Source organism: Scleropages formosus, chromosome 23, assembly GCF_900964775.1.
Source record: "Scleropages formosus chromosome 23, fSclFor1.1, whole genome shotgun sequence".
Taxonomy (NCBI): Eukaryota; Metazoa; Chordata; class Actinopteri; order Osteoglossiformes; family Osteoglossidae; genus Scleropages; species Scleropages formosus.
The window spans coordinates 13,980,707-14,007,986 of NC_041828.1; the positions used below are offsets into that span (position 1 = coordinate 13,980,707).

General features: G+C 43.6%; 2 protein-coding genes across 4 annotated transcripts; one reads left to right on the forward strand and one right to left on the reverse strand.

The window, feature by feature from the left end:
• Positions 1–1,906: 1,906 nt before the first annotated feature.
• On the forward strand, positions 1,907–15,100 carry casd1 (CAS1 domain containing 1). Its single transcript, XM_018731823.2, has 18 exons — positions 1,907–2,105; positions 3,810–3,906; positions 4,179–4,299; positions 4,412–4,456; positions 4,694–4,756; positions 5,317–5,361; positions 5,450–5,573; positions 6,806–7,020; positions 7,723–8,145; positions 8,461–8,550; positions 8,665–8,784; positions 9,684–9,840; positions 9,928–10,007; positions 10,113–10,214; positions 11,252–11,392; positions 11,527–11,604; positions 11,720–11,812; positions 12,707–15,100. Exons 1-18 carry the CDS (start codon positions 1,973–1,975, stop codon positions 12,965–12,967), a joined length of 2,388 nt encoding a protein of 795 aa, XP_018587339.1. The 5' UTR covers positions 1,907–1,972; the 3' UTR covers positions 12,968–15,100.
• A 728-nt stretch (positions 15,101–15,828) lies between these two features.
• On the reverse strand, positions 15,829–26,376 carry sgce (sarcoglycan, epsilon). Of its 3 annotated transcripts, XM_018731825.1 has the most exons (12): positions 26,275–26,376; positions 22,339–22,461; positions 21,930–22,087; positions 21,243–21,315; positions 20,655–20,853; positions 19,277–19,439; positions 18,593–18,807; positions 17,885–17,911; positions 17,199–17,387; positions 16,844–16,887; positions 16,502–16,539; positions 15,829–16,269 (listed from the first exon to the last, which is right to left on the reverse strand). In XM_018731825.1, the coding sequence occupies exons 1-12, from the start codon at positions 26,309–26,311 to the stop codon at positions 16,219–16,221; spliced, it is 1,317 nt and encodes a 438-aa protein (XP_018587341.1). In that variant the 5' UTR covers positions 26,312–26,376; the 3' UTR covers positions 15,829–16,218. The 3 variants fall into 3 exon arrangements, with proteins under 3 accessions (XP_018587341.1, XP_018587342.1, XP_018587343.1); XM_018731826.1 differs by lacking the exon at positions 17,885–17,911; XM_018731827.1 differs by lacking the exon at positions 16,502–16,539.
• Positions 26,377–27,280: the final 904 nt, after the last annotated feature.

Consider the following 27,280-nt stretch of genomic DNA (forward strand, 5'->3'; position numbering starts at 1 on the left):
TACTGCTGAAAAACTGTTTGGTTTCTTTTCCATAAAATACATTCATGGTTATGTGCACTTTCCTACAGAACTCGGTTCTTCTCCCAGCATCTCCAACTACTCTATTTGTAACATATTTTATTTCTCAGTCTGCTGTTCTGAATATTCTCTTCTTTTTGGGATAAAATAAAAAGGCTAATTACTACAAATTAATTGCTGAATGTCATATTTTTACAGAATATGGGGCTAAATGGGATATTTTCATTTTTAAAGAAGCATACCAATTACACTTTGATAAAGAAAGTGACAAGAGGAGTCAATTTAATAGATAAAATCTTATTACCGAGAAACAGGATAGCTGATGAGGGAGAAACACAACTGGCATCTGCAGCTTTGAGTTTCAGAGTCAGAATTCTATTTCTGAACCTTTACCTGAACACCTACTCTATAAGTTACCTTGAAAAATACTATATAATCATAATTTCTTCAACAAAAAAATTCCACTTTCCACATGATATACTGTACACTAGAATTTGCACTTTATTATAAGACATGGCATTAATAATGGATCTCATCATCTTAAGCTTTTTGCAAACTAATCTAGCACAAAACAAGAATGTAGTCATACAGAAGATGCTAAAAGACAAGTAGTCTATTCACTTTCTATATACAGTATGTAGGATTAATCGTAACTTTCAAAAGAAAGTCAAGAGACTAATTCAAAATCGATTTTAGGGACGATCACGACGGATCATTCAGGATCATTCTGCGAGCTACATAACTGCATCGATCTGTGAGTGCAGATCTAGGTCTCAAAACATCCCAAAACAAATCCCAGTCTTTAATATTCCTACTAAAGATGTGTCATCGATTTGCGTATCCAAACCTGAAAGCAATTCCACTTCTTGTTTATATACCTCTACATACTCCTACACTTAGAGGCGAGCTGAGCAGTACAGCTCTCTCACCGCACCTCCAGCTAAGTCAGTGTAGAGTCTTCACGTTCTCCCCGTGTTTGTCGGGGTTTCCTTCCACAGTCCAGAGACGCGTTTCATGTTGACTGGTGACTCTGAATTGCCCTTAGTGTGTGAAAGCATGTGTGGCTACTCTGCGATGGGCTGGCGTTGCGTTCGGTGTCTACCATGGCTATCCCGGCCCAGGCTCCAGACCACCGAAACCCCGACACGGACATGTGGTCAACCAAAGTGAGCGAGTTGGTCTAAGGGTCAAGGTCAGTGTGGTTTTCTTGAACACCTGAGAAGACACCAGGAGCCGAGAGAGCAGCGCCACACTTACAACACATGAAATACAATCACAATTCCTAATACTCTCGGCGTGACACATTCCCATGTGCGTGTACGTGAACGTGTACGCGTGCGTGTACGTGTGCGTCCGATGGAACCTCCCACCTCGGGGGCAGTGCCAAATCAAAGTACAGTGTCGTTTTCATTACCTAAAACTGTATCCGTATCGGGCTCCAGCGGGATACTTCAATCTAACCGAGACAAGTAAAAAGAATTTTCCGAGCATTAAACTTCTGACAAGACTATTTGAAAGCCGCCCTACATATTTTGTTTAATTTTAAAGTCCCGCGCTGTTGTGTTGTGGAACTTCTGCGAACCCTTAGTATCAACGCCGGGACATTCTCAGATTCTGACTGGCAGAACTAGTCGTCGTTTTGGATAACGTTTATTCGCCTGCTAGTTCAGGATTTCAATCATTTTGTGGATTTAATATTGCGATGGCGATTCAGACCCGCGCCAATTCAGACTCGTCCGAAGGCAAGTTCCTCCTTGATATCAACGCAAGGAATCCACCGCTCGCGCTAGGAGCTACACCGGGAAGAAGCAGCGCGCATACCAGGACGCAGGGCGACCGCGCCCCCGACGTCAATGCTGACGTTGACGTCGACGCAGCCGCCGTGCCGACGCTGAACCCCGCCTCGCGCTCCGCCGCCGCTCGCCTGTCTGCTTGTTGTCATGGAGGAGCCAAGATGGCGGTGCTGGCCTACAGCCTGGGCAAACGAGAGATCAATCACTATTTCAGCATAAAAAACGCGAAGCTGCTGTCGGCGGTGGCTGTGCTTCTGCTCGCCGTGCTCCACTCCATCGCGCGGTACTATGGCGGTAGGTGCTTAAATGGATCAAAATGTGAATTAAAAATGATGGCGCACTGAGCAGCGCCGCGCCGCAGACACACACACAGTCAGTCACATCGCTCGCGAGTCGCATGATAATCGGCCGTTTGTACTGGCAGGATGATGGATCTGGGTCCCCAGGCTGAATTGCCCCATACGGCTGTCAGGCTCATTTCACGCTGCTGGGCCTAAGATCTTAGTGAAGAGGTGTTTGTCTGCTCGCCGATCGCCGGTCGTTCACAGCTGAGCGGCAGGTGGAGGGGGCATGATGATGATGATGATGATGATGATGATGATGATCATGACAGATGTGTGTGCAGACATGATGGAGTGAGCGCACATCGTGGATGCCGATCGGGCAGGATGAACGCACAGCACACGCAAACGTACACGTACTGGGGCTGTGTGTGCCCTGTCGTGTGCCCTGGTGCCTGTCTCCGTCCCTTGTCCCCACCATGCATTGCCCATCACGTGACACTGATGTCTCCCTGACCCCTTCGCTGTGGACTCTTCATCACCGTGTGTCCTTCCTCTTCTTCGCTCTTTCATTTCCTTAAAGTTTAACGCTGCTTTGCTGAAGTGCTGCTCCTAACCGGCTTTTCCTTATTCCGCCGACCCTTTGCAGCCGAGTACTGATGAGTGGCCTGCACGGCCGTTGTTGTTGTCATTATCCTGTATTTATTTGACACATTTGTTAGTTAAGCTGCCTACTGTGCTTTACCTTTTCACGCGGCAGGGTCGCTTCAGGGTTAGCGCGTTTGTCCGAAGGGACGTTCAAACCCAGGACCTTCCGTTTGTGAGGGAAGAGCCCTTAACGCTGTATGGTTGCCTTATGGAGTCCGTACTGCACCACTCATGGTACTAGATCCCATGACATTCAGTTAATGTGAGTGACTGTGATTCCTTGTCAAGAGCGCCTAATAGTCATCTCATTCATGATGTAGGATGTAAGCGGTGCTGAAAACATATCTGTGGAACCTTTACGGCAGCAGGTGGCGTAGTGGTTAGGGCTGCCACATTGTACTCCAAGGACCTGGGATCAAATCCCACCTCCTGCTGTAGTACCCTTCTTTGACCCTTGCTACTAACCCTAAATTCCATCCATCGTCAACAACCGCTTGTCCCGAGCAGGATCGCAGTGAGCTGGAGCCTAACCCGGCAACACGGGACGCAAGGCCAAAGGGGGGAGGGGACACACCCAGGAAGGGACGCCAGTCCGTCGCAAGGCACCCCGAGCGGGACTCGAACCCCAGACCTGCCACATACTAGGCACCAGCTGAAACCGCCGCACCACCAAACCCCCCAGTTACCCTAAACTGATACAGTAAAATATATGGATGCGGTATAAATGGGTAGATCATTGTAAGTTGCTTGAAAAGCGTCAAAAGAGTATGTTTTATTGAAGTTCTAGTTTTATTTTTATTTATTGCCAATTATAACTTGTATACTAGAATTGATCGAGTGGCATTTATTGGTGCTGCAATTGTGTGCCACCACTCGATGACTGTGGTTCAACATTCTTGGGTGCTTGCTTAAGCATATGGAGTGCAGAGGACACACAGGATGTGTACACACACACACACCCACACGGAGCCATTCCCGCCCTGTGTTAACCCACTGTTACCATGACTGTGTCCTAAGTGTCAATGATCTGCGATGATGTACTTTGCACTGGTGTCTCACCTCCCTGCAGGTGAAGACAGCTGTGGGTGGCTGCTCTCCAGTGGTCGCTTCCTGGGAGAGAACGTCTGGCAGCCTTATGGCTGTATGATGCATAAATACAAAAGCAGGTGAGAACCGCAGCTCGGAGTGATGGCGCCCATCTGCCTGCCATCAAAGTTAAGAACTGGAGTAGTAATTCGTGGGAACAGTCAGTGAGATGTAAGGCCAGCTGCCGTGTAGCACAACTGTGCCGGATGCACTAATGACTGCAAGTACAACAGCGCCACATGGTGGCAAGTCTCAGAACTTATTGACTGCACTGCACATTGTATATACACGTGCAGTCTTGGAAAAGTTTTTTTCAATGTGGCCTTAAACACACACTTTCTTGTGTTTGCAGTGAAGCAAAGACATGTTTAGAGAGGAAAAGAGTGGCATTTATGGGTGACTCCAGAATTCGCCAGCTTTTTTATTCATATGTGAAGATAATCAACCCGGAAGTGAGAGAAGATGGGAACAAGGTACGCGTGTATATCATGAGTTTATACTGCACCACTTGTCTTTATTTTCTGTTACCTGTTACTAAATGTAAGTCTTTCTCAACCACTCTGCACTTGTTTCTCCTTTTTTCAGCATGAGAACATTCACATCGAAGACAAGAGCGCTTCGCTGAATGTGGTGCGTTTTTAACTCGGAGGAGAAAAAAAGGCCAAAATTAGCTGGAACTCTCTTTCCTCTTAACTCAGCACTTAACTATTTCTAGCACTTATGAAAAAGTAAAACTATTTCTGCTTTTTTCGACATGACGGAAATACAAGGAATTGTTCTACAAATAAAATTGACTCTATTTATATGGATATTTTAAAAAGTTCTGCATGCAGATGAAAACTGGGCTGATACTTTTGTCTTTCATAGGATTTCCTATGGTATGCAGAGGTGAATAACTCTATGAAGGAACGTTTCATAGCCTGGACCGAGGCAAGTATAAAGGAAAATAATATTAAGTAATTTTTTTGTCAATTAGTGATTGCCACCAGCAATTTAAAAGTTAAAAAAAATCAAAACCTGCATTACTGATTAGGAAAATGCAGAGGAGCTGCCTGCTGGTTCCTCAGGATAAATAAAATTTTTGATCCAGGTTCAAATCCCACCTTGTGCTGTAAGTACCCTTGAGCAAGGCACTTACTCTTAGTTGATACAGTAAAATTACGTAGCTCTATGAATGGGCAGGTAATCGTAAGTATCTTTTCTCCGGTGTGACTTATAATGTTGAACTACTTACATTTATTTACCCATTTATACAGCTGGGTAATTTCACTGGAGCACTTTCGAGTAAGTACTTTTCTCAAGGGTACTACAGCTGGAGGTGAGACTCGAACCTGCGACCTTTGGTTCCAAAGACAGTATCGTTAACCACTGCACTACTAGCTGCCCCTGAATAATAATCAATACGTCAGTGTTGTTGCAAATTATACACTTCAACTATGTATAATTATATGAAATTGCTGCAATGTATCTTTTACTGTTGGAATTTCCAGGGTACCTTGGTAAAGCCGGACGTCATCGTCATGGGTGCAGCTACTGTAAGTAGAAGGGATATTCCTACTAAAAAGCCCTTTCACAGACGTTGCCCTGCAGTGCTGTATTGGTGACGTCACGGCTTTTCCACAGTGGTCCATCAAGTTAAACAGTGGCAGCATTGAAACTCTTCATCAGTACAAAGCCAACCTTTCTTCCATTGCACATCTGATGGAGAAGCTTGCCCAAGAGTCTGAGGTCTACTGGGTCCTGCAAGGTAAGTTCTGGCCAGAATTTAGGAGGTCATCAGGGTCCCTTTTCCGAAATACTTACATCGACACCTTCATTTTTTATGTGTTCTAGTAATGAAGCCTTTTGTGTGGCGCAAGGCAAGTTCTGCCTCTAGGCCTGGTCGCATACAATTAATATACAGTAGTTCTGCTGTGGGGCGCGGTGGCGCAGTGGGTTGGACCAGGTCCTGCTCTCCAGTGGGTCTGGGGTTCAAGTCCCGCTTGGGGTGCCTTGCGACGGACTGGGGTCCCGTCCTGGGTTGTGTCCCCTCCCCCTCCGGGCTTACGCCCTGTGTTGCCGGGTAGGCTCTGGTTCCCCGCGACCCCGTATGGGATAAGCGGTTCAGAAAGTGTGTGTGTGTGTGTGTGTGTGTGTGTGTGTGTGTGTGTGTGTGTGTGTGGCCGTAGATTTAAGCTTGAGTTCAGCAGAGGCTCAAATGAAATTCATTATCTTTCAAATCTTTGAGATTCTTATTCTTCTTGGAATTTTTGCCAACGGTTGTGGCAGCCAGTGGGTGCTGGGTTGATACTGGGCTGGTATACTGGTGATTCAAAACAATTTGTGTTGGGAAGGGAATGGGGGTCTGGGTAGTAGTCCTCCTGTATCCACTGAGTGTCTGTGTTACAAACGTGATTTGTGAGTATTATGACGACACAAAACATTTTTCTCTTTCGTTTGTTTCAAATTTGTTTTCGTTTTTCTGTTTGTTTGTTGAAGAGCAAACATGCCCTGTGTTTACTCATCCAGTCACTAACTGACAGTAAAATGCATTCAGATACAGTAAGAGTATGGGATCAGATTAATTCAACTCACCTCCACAGTGTTTACAGCTCATGTCTTTTGTTCCCGCCTGCTGGTGATCAGTAACAAGCTGATGAGCGCCGCCCTGTTTATGGGGTCCGTCCATAATCGGCATTAAATCTGAGATTTAGTTTGAATGTAACTTAAAGTTTAAAAAAAAAAAAAAAGGGTTGCCTTTTGACGTTTTTATCTATTATAGCTATATCCAGTACATTCACAGACTCTAATGTCTTAATTATTATTCTAATTGTAACATAGTGGTTGGATTTCCAGGCAAATTGAGTTATGAACAGCCTTCCGGTCCCAGTTATGTTTGTAAGTTCAGTTCAGTTCTTTTTTAAAAAATGTTTTTAATAACCACTGACCCCTTAAGAAACACATTTTCTCTCTGTAATGCAAGGTTTTCCTTTGTCTTAGATCCGGTGTATGAAGAGAAGTTGAGTGACAGCAGGAAGATGATCACCAATGAGCAGTTAGAACACTACAATGAGGCTGCAGTGGACGTCCTTAACGGCAGCAAGAGGACCTCCACAACCAGGGTGAAGGTCCTCGGCGCTGCCCGACAGGCTGCTCTGGAGACCATCTCCGAGTCCCCGGATGGCCTGCATCTGCCTGAAGGGACGAGGGATGTGGTAGGTAGCACCCTGTCTTCCAGGGTTTTGTGCATCCATGTGATCAGTGTCACAACACACTGTAGCTTCATGGGTTCTCTGTGGCCAGCAAAGACACAGCAGCATTCCTTGTGTGTCACCTTTGAGGTCTCTTGTCCTGCATGTTTAATGAACACATTTTAACTAGTGTTTGACACTTTGGATGCCAGGTATGGTAATTTAATGAGCTTATTTAAAAACCAGTATGCCCCAGAGCTTTTAAATCCCAGGCTGTGCAATCGTAGCTTAAAGGCTAATATTACATGTTCATACACGTTCTTGCAAACAAAGCTGTACCCAGTGTATTTCAGCTACTTTTTCCATTGTGTGTCATTTTGCCCATTTCATGCTTTTGGTCAGAGTGGGAAACGCTGGTGCCTCACAGTTCCTGGTCTGTGGGTTCAGACTTGGGTTTGAATCTGGCTCAGTCTGTGTGGAGTTTCCATGTTCATCCTGTGTTCATGTGGGCTTTTTCCCTATAGTACAAAAGTAGTGTGTGAATCAGTGTGTCTTTGTCCTCAGATGGAGTGGTGTACTGTCCAGGGTGTAGCCTGTCTCATGCCCTATGTTTCTGGGTTAGATTCTAGACCATTGCGACCCTTCACTGGACAAGGGGTTATTGAAAGTGGATGGATGTACTTGACCTTAGTGAATAGTACGATGTCCTCATTTCTTCCGTCTCAGGGGGCCATGGTGTTGATGAATGCTGTGTGCAACAAGGTTCTGAAGCCCATCGACGGTTCCTGCTGCCAGCCGCTCCCTCCTCCAAACCTCCTGCAGAAGCTGACTGCTTGCATCTTCCTTGTAGCCGTGGTGGTTTTCCTGGTGATCCGCTTGCTGGGCCGCAATAGGCACCCCAAGGGCAAGCCGGTGTCCGACGTGGAGAGTGGGGCCGAGAAGAAGCCTGCCCTGGCCACCTCAGTGGCTGGCCCCAAAGGGGCCCTCCAGGCGGTCTGCAAGATGGGCCTCATCATGGCCTACTTCTACCTATGTGACCGGGCGGACTTGTTCATGAAGGAGCAGAAGTTCTACACACATTCCACCTTCTTCATACCCCTCATATACATTTTTGTTCTAGGCATCTTCTACAGTGAGAACAGTAAGGAGGTAATCAGGGGTCTTTTTCTAAAATACTTACACCCACATGTTGAATTTATAGCTGTTCAAATAAAGCAACCTTTTGTGTCACCTTATAAAGAACTGATATTTCAGTTATATGTGAATTTAAGGACATGCTTCACCACTTAATTTGTACATTGACTTTTTCACACATTTTCATTCATAAACATTAAATGATATTACAAATTTTGACGATTTCTAGCTGTTCTGAAATTTTTGCTTGAATAGAAGGAGTCATGTTGTGCATGTGTTGTGTTCAGAAATACTTAAGCTTTAATTTTTTTGGTGCTTTTTTCACTCCAGTCGAAGCTGCTCAACAGAGAACAGACTGACGAATGGAAAGGATGGATGCAGCTGGTCATCCTGATTTATCACATATCTGGCGCGAGTGCTGTGAGTATGTTTTGGAGCATTTATTTAGACTTCTTGTGTAGCAATTGAATGCGTATGAACCTGTTGTTAATGTGCGCTTGATCATATTCTAAATGTGAAAACTTTCTTTTTCAGTTCATACCCGTCTATATGCATGTTCGAGTCCTGGTTGCAGCATATCTCTTTCAAACAGGCTATGGGCATTTTTCCTTTTTCTGGCTCAAAGGAGACTTTGGACTGTATAGAGTTTGTCAGGTAGGTTTCTGTAAATACATCTCACTGCGTGTTTGTAGCACATTGTACATCATGCATTAATTGTCCTGTGACTAGGGATGGAGATGGCAGTTATTTTTGTAGTCATTGATTTGTTAGTATTAACTAGCGTAAAACCAAAACAATGTCATACCACTTCTGATCCAGAACCCAGTAGATGAATTTGTGAATACAGTGGGAATTACGTTAAAGAAGAATGTATTAACATGACCAGACATATGTCGGTTCAACCACTCGAAACGTTTAATTAAATATACCGTTATGTCGCATCTGAGATGGCACATTTAATACTGTTATTAGTTCATTTATTTGATATTTTTCTTCAAAGCAACATAGTGTTGAGATACTTGCACTGATTTACCCATTTATTCAGCAGGGTAATTTTTACTGTTACAATTCATGATAAGTACCTTTGTCAAAGGGTGCGACAGCAGGATCAGGCATTTGTTAGTAATGCTACACACACATTTTGTTTTCACAATAGAAATTCACCTAATGAGGCTTTTCACTGAACTGATTTTTTTTTTTTTTTTTTAAAAAACATGAGGATTAGGTGTGTTTAATGCAAAGGTGTGTTTAATGGTGGGATTAACTGACCAATAATTTTTTTTTTTTCTTTTTTTGTAATTTAAAGTCAGTGCTACCCCATAATTTTTTTTTTTTTTTTTTTTCCCCATTTCTTAATTTTTTCTGCATAAATGATATAAATCAACCAAATTTATATATCTTTTTCAACATGGCTTGATAAAAAAAATGTTAAACATAATTAGTATGTATTTTAAAAGCTCACCAGCTACTGATAACTCCCAGTCTGTGCCTGTTTTGTAGAGACTGCAGTCATGTGTACTCATTCCCTTTGTCCATGTCGCCTTCCTTTACAGGTTCTTTTTCGACTGAACTTCTTGGTCATAGTGCTGTGTCTGGTGATGGACCGGCCCTATCAGTTCTACTACTTTGTGCCACTGGTGACCTTCTGGTTTGTGGTCATCTACAGCATCCTAGCCATTTGGCCACAGATTGTCCAGAAAAAAGCCAATGGTAACTTTCCATTTCTCCTGTTCCATGAGGTGGGACCCAGAAGAAATCAGTAGCATTAACAGATTATTTGTTTCTCTCCCCCCAAAGGTAGTGGCATCTGGCACCTGGGAGTCCTTGTGAAACTGGCATGTTTGTTGTTGCTCATATGCTGCTTCGCATACTCTCAGGTGAGCTCGACCCCTGGTCTTCTTGCTCTACGTGTGTTGGAAAGTGCAGTGTTCTCTCTTGGAGCCACACACAGAGACCTGTTAACCCTGTTGTCATGATTTCAGGTGCTGTTTGAGAACATTTTCTCTGCATGGCCCATATCTACACTTTTTGAGCTACAAGGAAGCATTCATGAATGGTGGTTTCGGTGGAAACTGGATCGATTCGTAAGTTATATCCTACAGAACTCTACACCCTTTCCTCATATAACAGGATCCTGTACAATGAAAAACAGCTAAAACGGTTCAGGAAATTATATACCATATACTACACATACACACACACACACACACATTGACTGAAACCGCTTGTCCCAAGCGGGGTCGCGGCGAGCCGGAGCCTATACCATATACTAGTATTATATACCAATTTTTTTTCATGCAAAGGGCTTACCATGTAGTCCAGAAGCTTTTTTTTCACCCAGTTATGTAGTCATTTTACTTCCCCAGCCGGTATTTCACTACCTACTCTGTCTTTCGGTCTTAGATGCGCACATGCTATGCTTCTTGTATAACAAAACCAGCTGCTACATTTACTTCCTGCTTCCTGTTTCCTACTTCCTGTCAAATTGGAGATCTCAACCAATCACAACACCGACTGTGGAAAACCTAACACAACTAAAGCAGAATCTGCAGTTTTAATAATTTGGATAATAAGTTATACAGGCGAGTAGTTTTGCTTATTTTCAAGTATCGGAACATACCATGTTGATGTTGTTATTGTCATGCATAAAATACATTTGGCTTTCGTATTTTAGTTTTAGGGCGCTTACAGGGTTTTTTTTTTTTTTTTTCTTTTTTGCTCTTCTATCCATCGTCTGGGGGTGCGGTGGCGCAGTGGGTTGGACCACAGTCCTGCTCTCCGGTGGGTCTGGGGTTCGAGTCCCGCTTAGGGTGCCTTGCGACGGACTGGCGTCCCGTCCTTGGTGTGTCCCCTCCCCCTCTGGCCTTACGCCCTGTGTTGCCGGGTTGGGCTCCGGTTCCCCGTGACCCCATATGGGACAAGCGGTTCTGAAAATGTGTGTGTGTGTGTGTGTGTGTGTGTGTGTATCCATCGTCTGTGCAGTTTGTCCCATTAATGCCCTGCTTACCCAGCCACACACACACACACACACACACACACACACTCTCTTACCTGGTGCTGTGTACATAGCCACAGGCCATATAGTATATTTAAAAGATGTTTCCCCCACCCTGTTTTACAGGCTGTCATCTACGGAATGTTGTTTGCCTTCGTGTACTTGGTTCTGCAGAAGTGTCAGGTCCTGTCTGAAGGGAAGGGGGAAGCTCTCTTTTCAAACAGGATCTCCAACTGTTTACTTTTTGTGTCTGTCGTCTCATTTCTGGTAAGGAAATTATGAAACAATTAAACTGTGTGTGTGTGTGATAGAGAGAGAGACTTAAAGACAGCTCTGGATGCTTGTAATTCACTGCTTCTGGAATGACTCTGAGATATAAATGATTTCCCTTTTTATTACAGACATATTCCATATGGGCCAGCAGCTGTAAAAACAAGACTGAATGCAATGAGTTTCATCCGTATGTTTCCGTTGTACAGGTAACTATTTTATGTGTGAATTTTGAAGTTAAAATTCAAATGAATTTCTTTAAAATGTATAATAAACATGGAACTAGTAGGGAACCCTTTGTGATTGCTTGTTTTGTTTCCACAGATATTGGCTTTCATTCTGATCCGGAACATTCCTGGATATATTCGCTCTTTATATAGTTCATTCTTTGCATGGTTTGGCAAGATATCTTTAGAGGTGAGGAAAAAGATGAAGCCTGTGTAAATTCCATTTCCTTTTTTTTTTTTTTCTTTCTTGTAAAAAGCTGATTCTGAAATGAACCTTCACATTGGAGAGTGTGAAGAAAAGTACAGCCAGAGTTTTTTTTTAAGCTGTGCCCAAAGAAATGAACACAACGGTGTTGAAACTATCGTACCGGTTTATCTGCACACTTCTGCTCTTCAAGTTCAACACTGTTCTCTTCAGAAATAATTGCCTGTAACCTGTTTACTAGAAGTTACCGCCGATGTTCCTCCCGATATTATTATTTGCTGTTATAATTTACATTATTCGTTTAATTGGCACTTTTTGCCAAAGTGCCTTAGTGTTGGGCTACCTACAATTATTTCCCCATTTATTTAGATGTGTAATTTTTTTAATGGAGCAATTCTGGGTAAGTACCTTGCGGAAGGGTGCTATAGCAAAATGTAAGATTGTAACCCACAACCTCTGAGCTCAAAAGCTGTAATCAGTATGGTACCTATTATTATTATTATTATTATTATTATTATTATTATTATTATTATGCACATGTGACTGCTCTGGAATTGACCACTGCCCCATCCATGGCGTACCCTTCCTTGCAGCCTATGTTTCTGGGTACTACAGCAGGACTGGGGTTCAGTATAGCAACAGTGAGATGATGAGACAAGAGCCCTAAGCGCTCAGCTTTTTGAAATGGAAAAAGAACAGGTGTTGTTTCTGCAGTATTTTTACCTTTTTCACGCTTTACCAGCGTGTTAATTAGTTTTCGAAAAGTGCAGCAATGTTTTTCTGAGGCGCAAGAAAAAAAGTTTGATGTCATTATGATGGCATTATGCCCATATGACTGATCTTGGCAGTTTATTGAGAAAGTTTTGTGTCTTTTTGCAGCTCTTCATCTGTCAGTACCACATCTGGCTGGCTGCAGACACCAAGGGTATCCTGGTTTTGGTACCAGGAAACCCCATGCTCAACGTCATTGTGAGCACCTTCATCTTTGTGTGTGTGGCACACGAGATCTCGCAGGTCACCAATGACCTGGCCCAGGTGGCCATCCCGAAGGAGAGCCCCGCCCTGCTGAGGAGGATCCTGGGAATGGCCATCTTCCTGGGGGCTGTGCTGCTGCTGAGCACTCAGCAGACAGGGCACTAAGGGCAGACCGGCTCCAAAAAAACCTGAGTCGACAAACTTTCAAAGTTTATTTTAATACCACAGCAGCAGCTCGGAATTGACTGCCTTGTGGATTACAAGTGTACAGATTCTCTCTTCCAGTCCTCCGTGCGAGGAGCTCCGTTTCGCACCTCGCGGAAAGATGGCGGCAGACCCTGCACAACTGAGCCGGCTACACGATGGCGTCGCTCTCCGGCAGCCCTGCGCTCGCGTGCCGCTGGGGCGAGTACCGCGGGAGGGGACTTGTACAAGCCCGCTGTTGCGTTTCTGCTGAAATCAAATTATTTTGTACATATCCAAAGCAGCAATACCTCCGTCCCCATGGCAGCCCAACAGCGCTGTAAAGCAAAATCGGTAACGCTCTCACCCATTCTTCTCCAGGCGCTACATGGCACTGTCACTGATTGAGGGAGATGTAAGGTGCACTCTACTTGATGGCTTGGGGTTCCACTTTGTACAGGGTTTTTTTTTTTTTTTTTTTTTTTTTTTGCTTGTGTTTACCCAGGACTGCTTTTCAGAATGAGGTGTTACTTAGTCCTCGCTTTTGTAAAATGCACTTTTAAGCTTCCATAGCAAATAATGTTGTGTTCTAACATTGTTTTCCATTGGAGGGTAAACCACTAGTGTGTGTGTGTGTGTGTGTGTGTGTGTGTGTGTGTGTGTGTGTGTGTGTGTGTGTGTGTGTGTGTTTGGACAGCCCGCTAGCTGCTTTCCATGTGTTGTGCGCTGCAGACATGCTCTAGTTATTTTAGGGTGGTCTTCTGACTATTTTACCATGAGTGGGTGTCCAACCCTTTTACTTGGTAAACTAACTTGGGAACAGCCACAAAGCTGTGTAAGTGTTAAACTCCTCTGTGTGAAGCTGCTGAAAAATAGGCTCCTCTGCAAACCCGGTGTGTCCGACATTCCGTCGCTCTGCACCCTTAACGCCATTTGAAATGTTCTCTCTTGGACAGACATTGGGGTTGTGTTCTGAAACTGCTGTGTTTCACATTCGACTGCTCACGCTTAAGGCCGCAGCTGCTGAAAGGACGCTGGTGTCATGAGTGCTCGACGAGATGACCCTTCCTTTCAGTGCACCCGCACAAGGAAAGGTACCCAGTGCACTGCGGTTTGCACCATGGTCAGATTGGCAAGTGGTGTGTCGTGCGATACCATCATTTATTCAAACTCATAGCCCATGCAGTAATTTTTTATTATTGTTAATTGTATATTTTTTATGAGCGCAAAGTAGAGCTTTTGATTTTTATTGATCTGCCATAAAAAGCTAATAAGCAATGGCAGAAGTTCAGTTCACAACTGCAGGAAGGAAGGCACGCTGGGCATAATGGCAAGGAACGATTGAAAAAAACAGCGACGTACCAATTTTGACCATTCCTCTGACAGCGGTTCAGTCGTGGAAAGATGACACTTCACCAAGATACGACTGCTTCAGTTGGCCAAAACCAGTACTGTAGTACCGATGAACATAGCATCCTGCGCTCGCTCTGTCTAGAAAGACCAAGGGCCCCAGTAAATCGCACCCGAGCCCATATGACTTTTTAATTTATGCTTAAATGTACAGAAGTTTGACTTACTTGAAGATGAAGTAAAAACAGGCAGCCTCAAGTAATTTTAGTTCTACCTTTATGTTTAGTGTGAGCTGCAGGTGGATTGAACAGGCACTGATGATGTATGTTAGGAAATATTTAACTTAAAATATTTGTACCTTTTATGTAACAAATTGCACTGGCACGGTGCAGCTCATTTATACGCAAGAGACCGGAGCAATTGGAATACTATATTTTTGGAGAACTGTTGTGACCCCAGTACATCCATATTTGATTTTTCGGTGAGTACTTATCTTACTTTTCATCACTGCTTAACTGTGGTATTGGAACTCTGAATTATATTGCTTTGTAACTAAGACTGAAAAAAAATATATACATACATATATTATTGTTCAAACTGAATTGACTTTTTTTTTGTAAAGTACCTTTGTCTTGATTTATATAAAGCACATTACCTTATATTGTGACCAAAAGGTAATGTGAATGTGTTTTGTATATATCGTTTTGGTCATGTTGTATTTAAAGAAGCAGCAGCTAAACTTAAATCTTTGTATCCTTGAAGCCCTCTGTACAACTGTTTGTGAATTTGTGTTGTCTTAACGGGAAATTTTACCCATTTTTATTTATAAATGCCTTTTTGTTGTACATTCATGGTTAATTATAAACAGTTCTTGAAATAAAGGTGGCTGTTGGTCCTTTTGTTAAAGTGTATAAAACTTAATCTTCAGTGGAGATAATAGTTTGAAAGGGAACTGAATGGAAATGTCTGAAAAGGCATCCAACATATGCAAATGAGACCAGATTAAACATGAATTATTTATTTTTGTAAAGCACTCTTCTCCCAAAGGTGATAATGAGCAAATTTCCAGGGGGAGATGCAACGCAAAATGCCGCGGTCGTAGAACTGTTCGGATAAGCCAGTGCGTTCTTCACCGAGGTACGCCTTACTTTGGAGAAAAGTGTCTGCTGAATGAATATACTGTATAAATAAATGGCACAATGAAAATGTACAGAGAAGATAGAGCTGAAGAGAAGTGTCTTGTGAGACCCCTCTTGAATGCTGAAAGGTATTCAGCAGTTCTGAGAAACAGAGGGAGGTCATTCCAATAGTGCCAAAACAGAGAAACTTCTGATCCCTTATGAGTGGAGCCACCAGTTGGACCAAGTGGCTTGGTCAGGGCTGTCGGGAGGGTTCAGGTCTTGGACAGATGCAGATCCTTTGATTTTTGTACTGTACACCATAACCATATACAGGGAATTGAGTGGAGAACAAAGAATAACAGAACGCAAGTATTTAAACATTTTAATTTCACTGTGCAACAGAATGAAGAATGAGTACGACATACAATGTGTAACCTTAAGTAATCTCCATTATTTCGCCACTTCATAAACCAGCAGTTGAGGAAATGTGTTTTGTTCAAGGCTTTAAAAAGTGACTATTCCACATCACGTTTACTTTAACACTGAGTAAATGTTACACAAAAATATAAAACAGCCATTCTTCCAAAAAAAGTCCTTCATTAGTCAGTACATTATTCATTAGTCTGTACTGTATATTATTTACATGACAGGGAACATGTCCACTGCAATGTTACGTTGCGTGTTGGCACAAGGACATTAGCAAGGACAGCATTAGCCTTAATTTGCCATGTAACCCCTGCAGGCTGTACTTAAGGCGTTCAATCACAGATTCAGCGCCTCTGCCACCTTCCTTTCTTCAGGAATACCATTTACCTGCCATGGAAAAGAAATTCAGTCATTTAAAATGTCAGAAATTACCTATGCAATTTTTTGCTTTTAAATCTGGGTTCTTCATATTTTTTTTCTTTACTCATTGTATTTTATTTACAAGTTACTGCTGTAAAAGTCAGTTTCTTTCATTTTACTTTGCTTCTAACACTTTTAACTGAGCTGTGAGACATTTGTCCAAAAAAAAAAAAACCTGCCAAATGCAGAATATACTTGCCTCCAGCCTTCGAAATGTTGACATACAATAATTATCTCCTTTGTAAGCAGTAAATGGATAAACAAAAATGTGTAGTTAAGGAACCTGTAATCAATATGAACATTAATACTATATAGACATGTAGAGCAGGGAGACTTCTTGCTCTGACAAGCTGGATGACTGCTAAGGTCACAAAAATATTAAAGCAATTTACATTTATTCATTTAGTAGATATTTTTTCCCCAAAGCATTTCTTAAACTAAATACGTTAAATTGTATAGCCTTGTATATAAGGGCTATACAATGTATTTAAATATATATATAAGACATTTAAAAAGTCCAATATAGCTTCACTTAACCAACCTGATGGCTGCTGCCGGGGAATCTGCATCTGACTTTGTAGATTTCTGTATAACGAGAAACGTTTATTGGTTATGCTTTTTTTTACTCCCCCACATTCAAATATGCATTTTACACTTTGTCCTTATATTGCTGTTGTGAATCAGAGCAAAGCAAGCGACAAGAAAACCCAACTTCAATCTTCAGGTGTGTTAATTTACATTTAAGAAGCACTGCCTACTACTTGACTTCAGATCTCTGAGATCTTGGTATGTATATATCCCAGCTATACCAAGAACTCTGAGTCTTCTGTGATGCGACAGGCACGAAGTCAACACTTCAGTCACACCCCTCTCACAATCAAAACAGTGCCACTCACGTTTGCGTCTGCATCAGGGGCATGCTGGTGGTCTCGTAGTTGTCTCGGTGTATGGGGGGCACCACCTCCCCACTGACATGGTGGAAAACGGGCAGCGTGGAGAGGGGCCAGGAGATCTCGCGGTTCTTGGACATGCTGCGCAGCTCCTTGGTGGACTTCTGGATGGAGCTGTGGTGGACGAGCTGGATGCTGGAGAGAGGCGACAGCGAAGTGTTCGGAGCTCCAGCTCTAGAGGGAGTGCACCTCGCCAAGCAGAGCAACTAGAGTATAGGAAACCTATGAGCTGCATCACCTGACTCAACAAGCCCCGTCCTTCTTCTGGATTAGACCATTTTGCGTACGCTTGCTTTGAGTTTGATTTTGCAATTTAAGGGATTAATAGGCCAGCCAACAGTTAAGTCCCTCTTTTAGGCCGACGCATTTCCCTTAGCCGTCCGGCTGGGAGGAACAGTCCGCAAAGAAGGAGGGCCATGATGAAGTGGCTGCCTTTGTCTAACATCTCCCTGGGATTAAGCAGCTTCCCACACAATGAAGGACAGATGAGGCAATGGATGAATCAATGTGGAGACAAAGCGGTCACCATGAAGGAATGTTGAAGAAAACAAAAATATTAATGAAGTCAGTCCTATCAGAACTGAAAAACAAAAATTAAATGAAAAAAAAAAAACAGGATAGAAGACACTTACTCTGGGGTTTGCATGTTTCTTTTTTCCCTAGAAACAAAACAAAATGAATGAATTAAATACTAATATTAATAGTTAAGACATCCACACACAACGTAATGGAGATCAAGTCGGGCTGATGACCGATGGACTCGGGGCTCATGTAGCAGCAGTGGCGGGAGAAGCTTTTCCCAGTCCCTGCAAGGCTGATAATGGAAGGCACATCTTTTGCAAACAAAAATGATGATGATGATGATAATCATCAAGACTGGCATGAGAAAACAAAAGAAAATAATTTGTCTCAGCCGATGAATGGCACATATATAGACGGGAGAACAATGTGAATGAGACGCTGCTTTTTTTATAAGGAGATTGTTTTAACTCTTTCAAAGAGCCTATGGAAAGGTTTCTTTAAAACGTACCTAAAAGCTTAATGAAAGCTTGCCACTGTATAATATGAAAATACTGCAAGGGGCTGGGTTCTGTACGTCAAGCCACAATCGAACCCTCACGACTCAAAGTTTTTGAAACATTCTTGAACTAAATTCCAGAGCAGTACCATATTTAAGAACTGGCAGATGTAACCCTCAGTAGCCCTTCATGCATTACGTGCATTTTTCCGCAAACAGGAGCGTGGTAGCTGGTACATCATGACTACTGTGCTAAATCAAGCTCTACAAAGATGTTCGGCATTCTTGCTATTCTTCTTGAGAAAGGGAGCCGCACACTTACACCCCTTCGCGACGGCAGCACATGGAATAGCCGAGGATAAGCAACAGGACCAGGGCGACTGCGGAAGGCACAGCCAGTGTGATCAGGAAGTCAGCAAAATAGTCCCTACTTTCCAGCGTCTCTGAGGGGGGCTTATACTCCCCCATATCTGGCAAGATGCCTGTTCCGGGCTCTGCCTTCTCCCTGTGCACAGGAACCACTTTGGTGATGTCCACCTGTGGGATGAAGCTAAAGGTTAATAACCCTTATCCATCCTCTTGTACATCAGGTACCCTCTAATGTCATCACCTGGGCGAACATCTGGTGGAGCTCAGTAACGCACATGACATTCTTCTAAGCAATCCACACCAAATGAACTCTGAGTCTCTTTAGAAAGCTCTAGACACCAGTAAGGAGCACAATGAAATTGTTACCAATGAGGTCAAGTATCACGTGGAAGACCTTTGTCTTATAAACTGAATATGAACCACTTTGGCACTGAATCAAAGGACTATTAAAAAAACCACTTCAAATTTTTGCTTAATGTTTTAAAACTCCGAGTGGTTTTTATCTATTAACCTTCCGTGTCCACAATCGTCCCTGATGAAAACGGCCAGACTGCATTTGTGCACTAATCCCCCAGGGTCACATAATGCACAGTGTACCAGGGACCCGGTCAAACGCTGCACGGTCTCCCAGCCTCACCAGGGATATCTTGCACCAGTCAATGTGGAACTGCGCCCGGAACTTCTTGTCGCAGCTGATGACGGGTTCCATCTCCTGGCTGCAGCGCAGCTGGTTCTGCGGCGTTTCAACCTCCCGCAGACAGGAGGAGAACGGCACATCAGCGCCCACCATAACATACACCCTGCACGAACAACACACGCCGGTGACTGCCTGCACACACTACTGGGCTTCACGCATCACAATGCTTAAAATTCCTTATGTGTGGAAAGTATGAAATTCCAAACAGTTCAAAATGTTACGCGAGGCATAAAAACAATTATATAGATTGTAAATGTAAGATGCATTGACCCTAACATTATGCAGAATACTACACAGCTTATTTGTTTATTTTCAGTGTATTTACCAAGCCAAGTCATGTTTGGTCGTGACTTTATCCTAAAGCTTCTTATCTTAACAATGAAAGAGGATTTAAAATATATGAATTATTGGGGCAGATGAAGCATGACGATATCAGTGATCTCCCTGACCAGTAAACCAACAGAATGAGAGATGTGGGGCCAGTGGGAGGTAACAGGTGCATCCATGAAGAGAGGCAAAAGCACATTACCACTGTGACATTTCTTTGGGGCTTTGCTCTGCAAGCTTCTCAGATTGCAAAACAAAATGCATGCTTTAATAACTAGCTATACTTGTATTTCCTCCACATCATACAAACATTTCATGTATCCTTGCTGCCCAGCAACCTTTTTTAATCCATTTTATCCAGTGGGTACCATTTGGCACGGCAAATCACATTTCCTAATTCAAATTAAAAATACTAAAATGCCGTTTTAAAAGTATGGGGGGCACGGTGGTGCAGCGGTTTTGGCCGGGTCCCGCTCTCCGATGGGTCTGGGGTTCGAGTCCTGCTTGGGGTGCCTTGCGACGGACTGACGTCCCGTCCTAGGTGTGTCCCCTCCCCCTCCGGCCTTACGCCGTGTGCTGCCAGTATGGCTCCGGTTCGCCGCAACACCACTTGGGACAAGCAGTTTCAGCCAGTGTGTGTGTGTTTCAAAAGTGCTTCTCCATTGTTAATTTCAAAGAAAGCAATATTGAATTTCTGCATTTCAAAAACATTATCAAACATCAAAAAACTTTGCATCGCAAAACGTTCCCCTAGAGCACGCAGCACCCATTCCAACTCCTGAATTCAATGGATCCGATTGGATATACACGCTACAACATAACACTTTTGAATGGAACTGATAGCTGCAGAGATCCTATTATGTTAATCCTATTGCCTTTATATTCTGTATCTAGCAGAAAAACAGAAAATGTGTGATGCAAAAGGTACCTATGTATTTGCCTTAAGGTTCCCCTTCTACTTGGTGAGACCATGATCTGCACACAAACTCACCCTTCCTTCAGATCATTAATGGGCAAGGGCACACGCCCGCCCCTGTCCAGTGCCGACGTTATGTTGATGGCATTCAGCCGCTCTGGTTGCCACACATTCTTCACGGCACCCAAGAAGTCCCCCAGCACCTCGCTGGCCAGCATCTCCTCTACATTCATGTTCTTGATGAAGAACTCGGCTTGATACGGCAGGGGGAAGTCTGCCATGGGAGAGAGAGCACAGAAAGGGACTATTGGCTCTGTACCATGCTGAAGAATTAACAAATCCCTTTGGGACATACAGTACACTACAGCTGGTTCCTAAGTGTTTATACAGATTTTTTTTTCAGGACTTACAAATTTACAGGACTTGCAGTCTAGGAGATAAACCTGAAGGTTCCTGGTTAAAGCTCCTCTCCCTGCTAGTGCTGTGGTGCAAGGATCATCCCATGAATTGCTCCAGTAAAACTCCCCAGATGTATAAATAGGTCAAGATACCTTGTTTTTGGAGGATAAGTATCAGGTAAGAAACTGATTGATTATTGACTTATGTGGTTCACTGGAAATTCAACCCTTTGCGTTACCTTATTCACCAGTGGTTTTCTCTCACCTTCTGTGGACATGATGTTAATGATGAGGTTGTGTCTGGCAGTTTCAAATGTGCGCCTGTTATAGGCTGTAATCTGCAATACAAAAAAAGGAAAACTAAGTGCTGATCAGGACATCTTATGAGAGTACATACTTCTCTCCAGTCGTCTGAACTAGACAGTAAATAACATTTAAGAACATAAGAAATTGGGATCATTTTCTTATGTTAATCTGGAAGGCAACTGGATGAGGACAGATAACCATGCCACAATATTTTGGTGAACCAAAAGGAAGTAGTTTACAGCTTTAACTGTTCATGATGCTACTGCACGGAAAGCCAGATGGGATATGAGACAGTATTTCACAGTACTCTGGAGAGAGAAAACTAGCAGAAGCCCAGCATAAAATAGACTGCTGGCATTTTAAGGCAACCAAAATATGGTCGTAATTGTCATTACAATTTATAACTGTTTGCTGGTCCATGTATGGCAATGACCAAGTTGTTAAGGACACAGGTCTTCAGAGAAGGGTTGCCAGGATCAAATCCTGTGAGGGACCCTGCTATTGCACCCTTGTGTGTAGGACCCAGCATGTGTCACTTAAGGTGAAAAATCCAAGGGTATGTAAACAGAGGAAATGTAGTCACTTGGATGGAGGGAAGAAGAAACCATTGGCTAAGTGCCGAAATAACAATGACAGCAAGTTGTACCTCAATAACAGTGGGCTTCCCAACCAGTTCTGACGTCGGGGACCCGTATAGCACCCCGTCGCTATGTGGTGTGCGCTGGATGTAGCGCAACCACCCCGGTCTGTCCGGGTAGCCCATCAGATTGGTGTTAAACGTGATTGGGTCGTTACTGGCATCACCTGCAGTCCCATACAGGCACATAAACAAGTGGGACATGCTTGTTCATTTATGCAAGTAATGTAACGGAAACACGCTTCAGAAAAAAACATTCTCAGTGGAACAGAGTGTTAAAAATCAGTTTTTACATTTTTCCATCTTCAGGTCTTCCTGCATCGATGCCATTAATGGCACTGTCACAGTCACTCATACAACTGCTTTCAAAGGATGCAAAGGTACATAAGCTTTGCGTAAACATTAAAAATGGCCATACCTGGCTTCGGATAGGGAGGAAACTCCCCCTTGAAGTATTCTCTTTCAAGGACATGAACGAACAAGACCCCCGCTGATGGGTACACATTGCGGTCCGCATGTGACTTTGAGAGTATAGTGACAACTGAAGGGAGGGGAGAGAGAAAGAGAGAGTGAGCTCAGTGGTTGCTCATGCACAGGTATTTCTTATTGCATAATGACGCTGTGCACTGTGCTGGGCACCACCCCTGATGCCATTCTGCGAGACTGAATGGTGGACTTTTTCTCCGACATACATAACATTCCACATTTCGAACAGATGACACCGGACTAATGAGGATCTGCAGGTACTGTAACTGAACTCTCCTTGCAGCTCAAACAGCAATGCCTATTTTGCAATGTTCCAGCATTCATACACACACAAACACACATGCAGAAGCTAAAACTGAATTTTTAAATCAGTAATGGCACATACTGAGAAAAAAAACAACCTCAACACTTCAAATCTCTATGACTAATATCTCCAGACACGCTGTTGAGAACATGTCACATTGGGTAAAGGGTATGGTTCAGAAAAATGCTGAAAGCTGCAACAGTATAACTGTCTACTGTTGCAATACAGCCATGATGGCTGACAACCACAAAAGCATAAAAATCCCAGTAAAGAGAGTATGCGATATTTCAAAGAGATTAGTGCACAGATAAAGTCAAAATTAGCAACATCGGTGTTAAAAATGTGTATAGAAAACAAAATTGTGGTAATATTAAAACATGACAATTGACATAAACCCTGTACTTGAACACTACACATTTTTTCTAACATTATTTAAGGACCATTCCAGTAAAAATTATTATTTTATGCAAAAATACATCACAGTTAAGCTTCCCTTGCCTAAGCTTTTGGCAACAGTGGCTATAAAATCTCTTTAAACTCAGAAATAAAGATCTTCTGTAACAAATGACATCCATAAAAGAGTGGAGATGTAGCAGCAGTAGTAGCAAAACTGTCACATTTTATAGTGCCACCATAATCTGTGTCATGTGTGTCACTCATATAGTACTGAGGGACTTTGGGACCATTTTGCAGCACTCCTGATCATTTCCTTTCTGCTAAACATGCATTACACACATTTCAGAACCGCTTGGCCCATACGGGGTTACGGGGAACCGGAGCCTACCCGGCAACACAGGGCGTAGGGCCAGAGGGGGGAGGGGACACACCCAGGACGGGACGCCAGTCCGCCGCAAGGCACCCCAAGCGGGACTCGAACCCCAGACTCACTGGAGAGCAGGACCCGGTCCAACCCACTGCGCCACCGCGCCCCCCCTGCAACATGCATTACATGATCTTCTAAATTCCCTTCTGGATCAAGGCACGCAAGTCACTCATTGCGTTTTTACGTACTTAAAATGATCACTTTGTATTTTGTCCTTGAAAGTCCAGGTGACATCTTCAATGACTAAATGTAAAATCTCTCTGTGTGTAAAATTGCCCATTTTCACATTGCAATATCATTGCCCCAGGAGTCCAGAAAACATGATGCTTTTAGAATTGTACTGTGCTTTCCACTACAGTTCTCTCCATATTGGTCCCTTGTGGAATAGTGCCTTGAGCAAAAATATTAAAGAAGAAGGTGCCTTGTAACCAAAGTTCAGAATGAGAGCGGATGACCTCTTGAGTGAAGCTGAGCCCCTGCTGACACACTAGTCCACGATGAGATTGATAGCAAAGTTGGGAAAAGGACACAAACTTATCAGAGTCTGATAAGTCCCAACATATATCCAGTGTCTCTATATGAGGAGGCGCACTGGCGCAGTGGGTTTGGCTGGGTCCCGCTCTCTGGTGGGCCTGGAGTTCGACTCCTGCTTGGGGTGCCTTGCACCCCAAGGCGTCCCATCCTGGGTGTGTCCCCTCCTCCTCCGGCCTTGCCCCCTGTGTTGCCGGGTTAGGCTCCGGTTCACCGCGACCCCACTTGGGATGAGCAGTTTCAGACAGCCTGCGCCTCTAGACAATAGCAATCTTAAAATGTTTTTAAATCTGCCACTAACAGCAAATTCCACCATCCTGTTGTACCTTTATTTAGATTACATATGTCTAGCAGTGGGAGAGGAACACAAGCACTTCACTCACACACACACACACACACAACCTCAAACGTCCTTTCGGAAATCCTTGGTTTTTGCAGACACGGTTGCCCTTCACGCTCCGTGAGGAAACTTCTGGAGTGCTCAGTGGCTTTATGACCCTCCGCTGAGCGAGGGAAGCACTCATGCACTTAACCATTGACGAGCTCTGGCCGCTGTGGTGTACCGCTGCCGGCCTTTGACCTCCGGCTTCCTGGAGCCGCGCTCTCGGAGGCACCGTTCTCACAAGGATCAGCCACCAGGCAGAGCCGCACAGGAGCGCAGGGCGCGGAGGAGCTCCCGAAACCAAATTCAAGGTAAACTCTATTCTCCGGTCCTGTCGGTGCAGCAACTAGGGCTTGGCAAGTTCCTGACAAGCTTCTCAACCTGCTTTTGGGTTGAAAGATTTGCAGATAGCAGCAACCGTAATTGTGGAGTCTCGTAGCCTTAGGTTCCTGGTTTGAATTCCACTCTTGCTGTGCTTCCCTTGACCAAGGTACCTACCCTCAATTGATACTGTGAGAATACCTTCTGTGTAAATGGGTAAATCATAGTAAACTTGATTATCTGACTCTTTAATTGGGCAGAGTTGTCAGCAAAATACTGGCTGTAGCAGTATGAAAACCACAAGCATCTCTGGAAGGGTAGAAGAGTCCTGGCATTTATTTTGAAAAGTGGCAACCTTTGTTATTGAATGGCTGTATTTGATAGCTGGTTTTTGTATATTATTTCTCCAAAAAAATGGTCAGTGACATAGACGGAGGGAACACGATGGCTCTCCTCCACTTCTGAGATGTTCCTCATATACCACCCTACTTCTACTCCCCCTAAATTATTAAGAGTTCGGTTTTATTGTGGAAGGATTTATTTTTAAGTCCAACAAAAGCTTCACACATTTAAGTTAACCCTCGCCAGGGAGTTATTAAATTTAATTCTGGTCAAAACACCACACATTTTTCAAACTGTTACAGGGTCACAAACTGAAAACACACAGGAACGCAAGCGTAAATAACCAGTCATTATTAAGGGAATGCAGTGTGCAAATAGACGTGAGGACACTCGAAACTCGGCGCTTTATTAAGTTCTGTTAGCGAGTAAAGCAAACACACCGCGCGCGCGCGCTTCTGCGCACACGCACACGCAGACACACCGCGCGCCCCTGCGCAGACGAGCACGCAGGCGGCGCGCGCTCCTGCGCAGACGCTCACTCACCGTTCGTCCGACGGCCTGAATAACGGCGGATGTGGCCGGCGCTCCGATACACGCGGACACGTTTGAAATCCGCCGCACCGACCAAGCAAACTTTACACAATGAACAGAAATAAGACGTGTGAGACCCACCCACCCATCCATTCGATCAGCCCAGCTTGCTAAGACATGATATTTTTGTTTGTACAGATCATACCGCAGTCGTATGTGACCTCGTGTGGAATAAACAAGCAATACTGCCGCGTTATTATACTAATTACACTGAAGCATCGTTTTTCAAATAATCTTTAAGGTAAAATGAAGACGGAAATGTTGTGATTGCTAGTACAGTACTACTACTAGTACTAGCAGGCCAACTCACCTAGCTCGAGTGGATAGGAATGCTAATCGTCCTGACCCGCCGGTTAAAACACACTGAGCATGCCTGTGTTGGCGGTGCCGTGATTTAAACAATTACACAGCCGTTTGAGATAACTCTGCAGCAGGATTCTTTAAGCAGAGGGCTAGTCTGCACGGCGCCTTCCCACAGTCATGTTTTCCATTACGGACTCCCGTCTACTACTAGCCGTCATTTGGCAGCGAAAGCACAGATTATGTACTTGTTTTACTTAAAGTCGATACATACCAATCGAGAGCCATACGAGAACACCTACTGAGTCCATTGCGCGTGTCACGTCGTGAATGTTTTCATTTAGAGCGATTTAAACGTAATCGCCAGTGGTGATGACAGCTTAAGTTTAGCATCTCCCTGTGAGATTCCTCCCACTGCATCCACCGGGAGGAGGAGGCTGAGCTCTGCTCTGATTGGTTCTGGTGTCGTGTTAAGGAGCCTGAGCTCTGCTCTGGTTGGTTGTGACAACGCTTCCAGGAGGCCGAGGTCTGTTCTGATTGGTTTTTGGTGTGTATAGTGGAGACTAAGTGCGCTCTGATTGGTTAGAACCTCTGGCACACATGTTGACAAATCAGATGCCGTGTTTAAAAGGGGAAAGGGGGGAATTCGCATCACAACCAGGCTCAAGGAAGCACGAATGTGCGGGGAAACGGCTGTCATTGTGTTGCCCCTGGAAACAGAAAAATATTTTACTGATGTACATTCTATAATTTTAAGTCTGCTGGAAGCACGAAGATATATAGGAACACGTCGAATATGCTGTCAGTACTGATCACACGTGGAAATTTATATATATAAAGTCAATTAACGGATAAAATATAAATTGACATACTTAAATTTTAAGGATTAATCAATGATCCGAAACATGGGATTCGAAAGGTAACTTAAACAGGAAATTCAATACAAGCAATTACACTAAAAGCTTAAACATTATCAATCTCCTCCCTCCCTTTCCCAGAAGCTTTTCAGATGCAGTTTATTCACATAAACCGAATTTAGAAAATGACTCACGTTATCTTTAGACCTCACGAGCTTGCCATACCTGTCTACTTTATGCTGTATTTAAGCATTTCATGGTCAGTCTTGTTCAATATGTCAGAAGTAAGGTCACGACCAAAAAAAAAAAACACACTAAAACCGGAGTCTTAGAATTACTCTGCATGTAGGAGGTTGGTGTTTTCTAAAATACAGTTAGAGCAATGAATTCCAATTGTTAATATCAGCTGTACATATTTTTAAT

Bases quoted from the DNA above. Each gene is read 5' to 3' on its own strand.
- casd1 (XM_018731823.2), top strand. From the start codon at position 1,973: ATGGCGGTGCTGGCCTACAGCCTGGGCAAACGAGAGATCAATCACTAT. The intron at 4,300-4,411 runs GTACGCGTGTAT...TCCTTTTTTCAG, and splicing joins TGAGAGAAGATGGGAACAAG to CATGAGAACATTCACATCGA. The intron at 4,457-4,693 runs GTGCGTTTTTAA...TGTCTTTCATAG, and splicing joins AGAGCGCTTCGCTGAATGTG to GATTTCCTATGGTATGCAGA.
- sgce (XM_018731825.1), bottom strand. From the start codon at position 26,311: ATGGACTCAGTAGGTGTTCTCGTATGGCTCTCGATTG. The intron at 22,462-26,274 runs GTATGTATCGAC...CCCTCCCTTCAG, and splicing joins TCTCGTATGGCTCTCGATTG to TTGTCACTATACTCTCAAAG. The intron at 16,270-16,501 runs GCAAGTATATTC...TTTCCATGGCAG, and splicing joins CAACATTTCGAAGGCTGGAG to GTAAATGGTATTCCTGAAGA.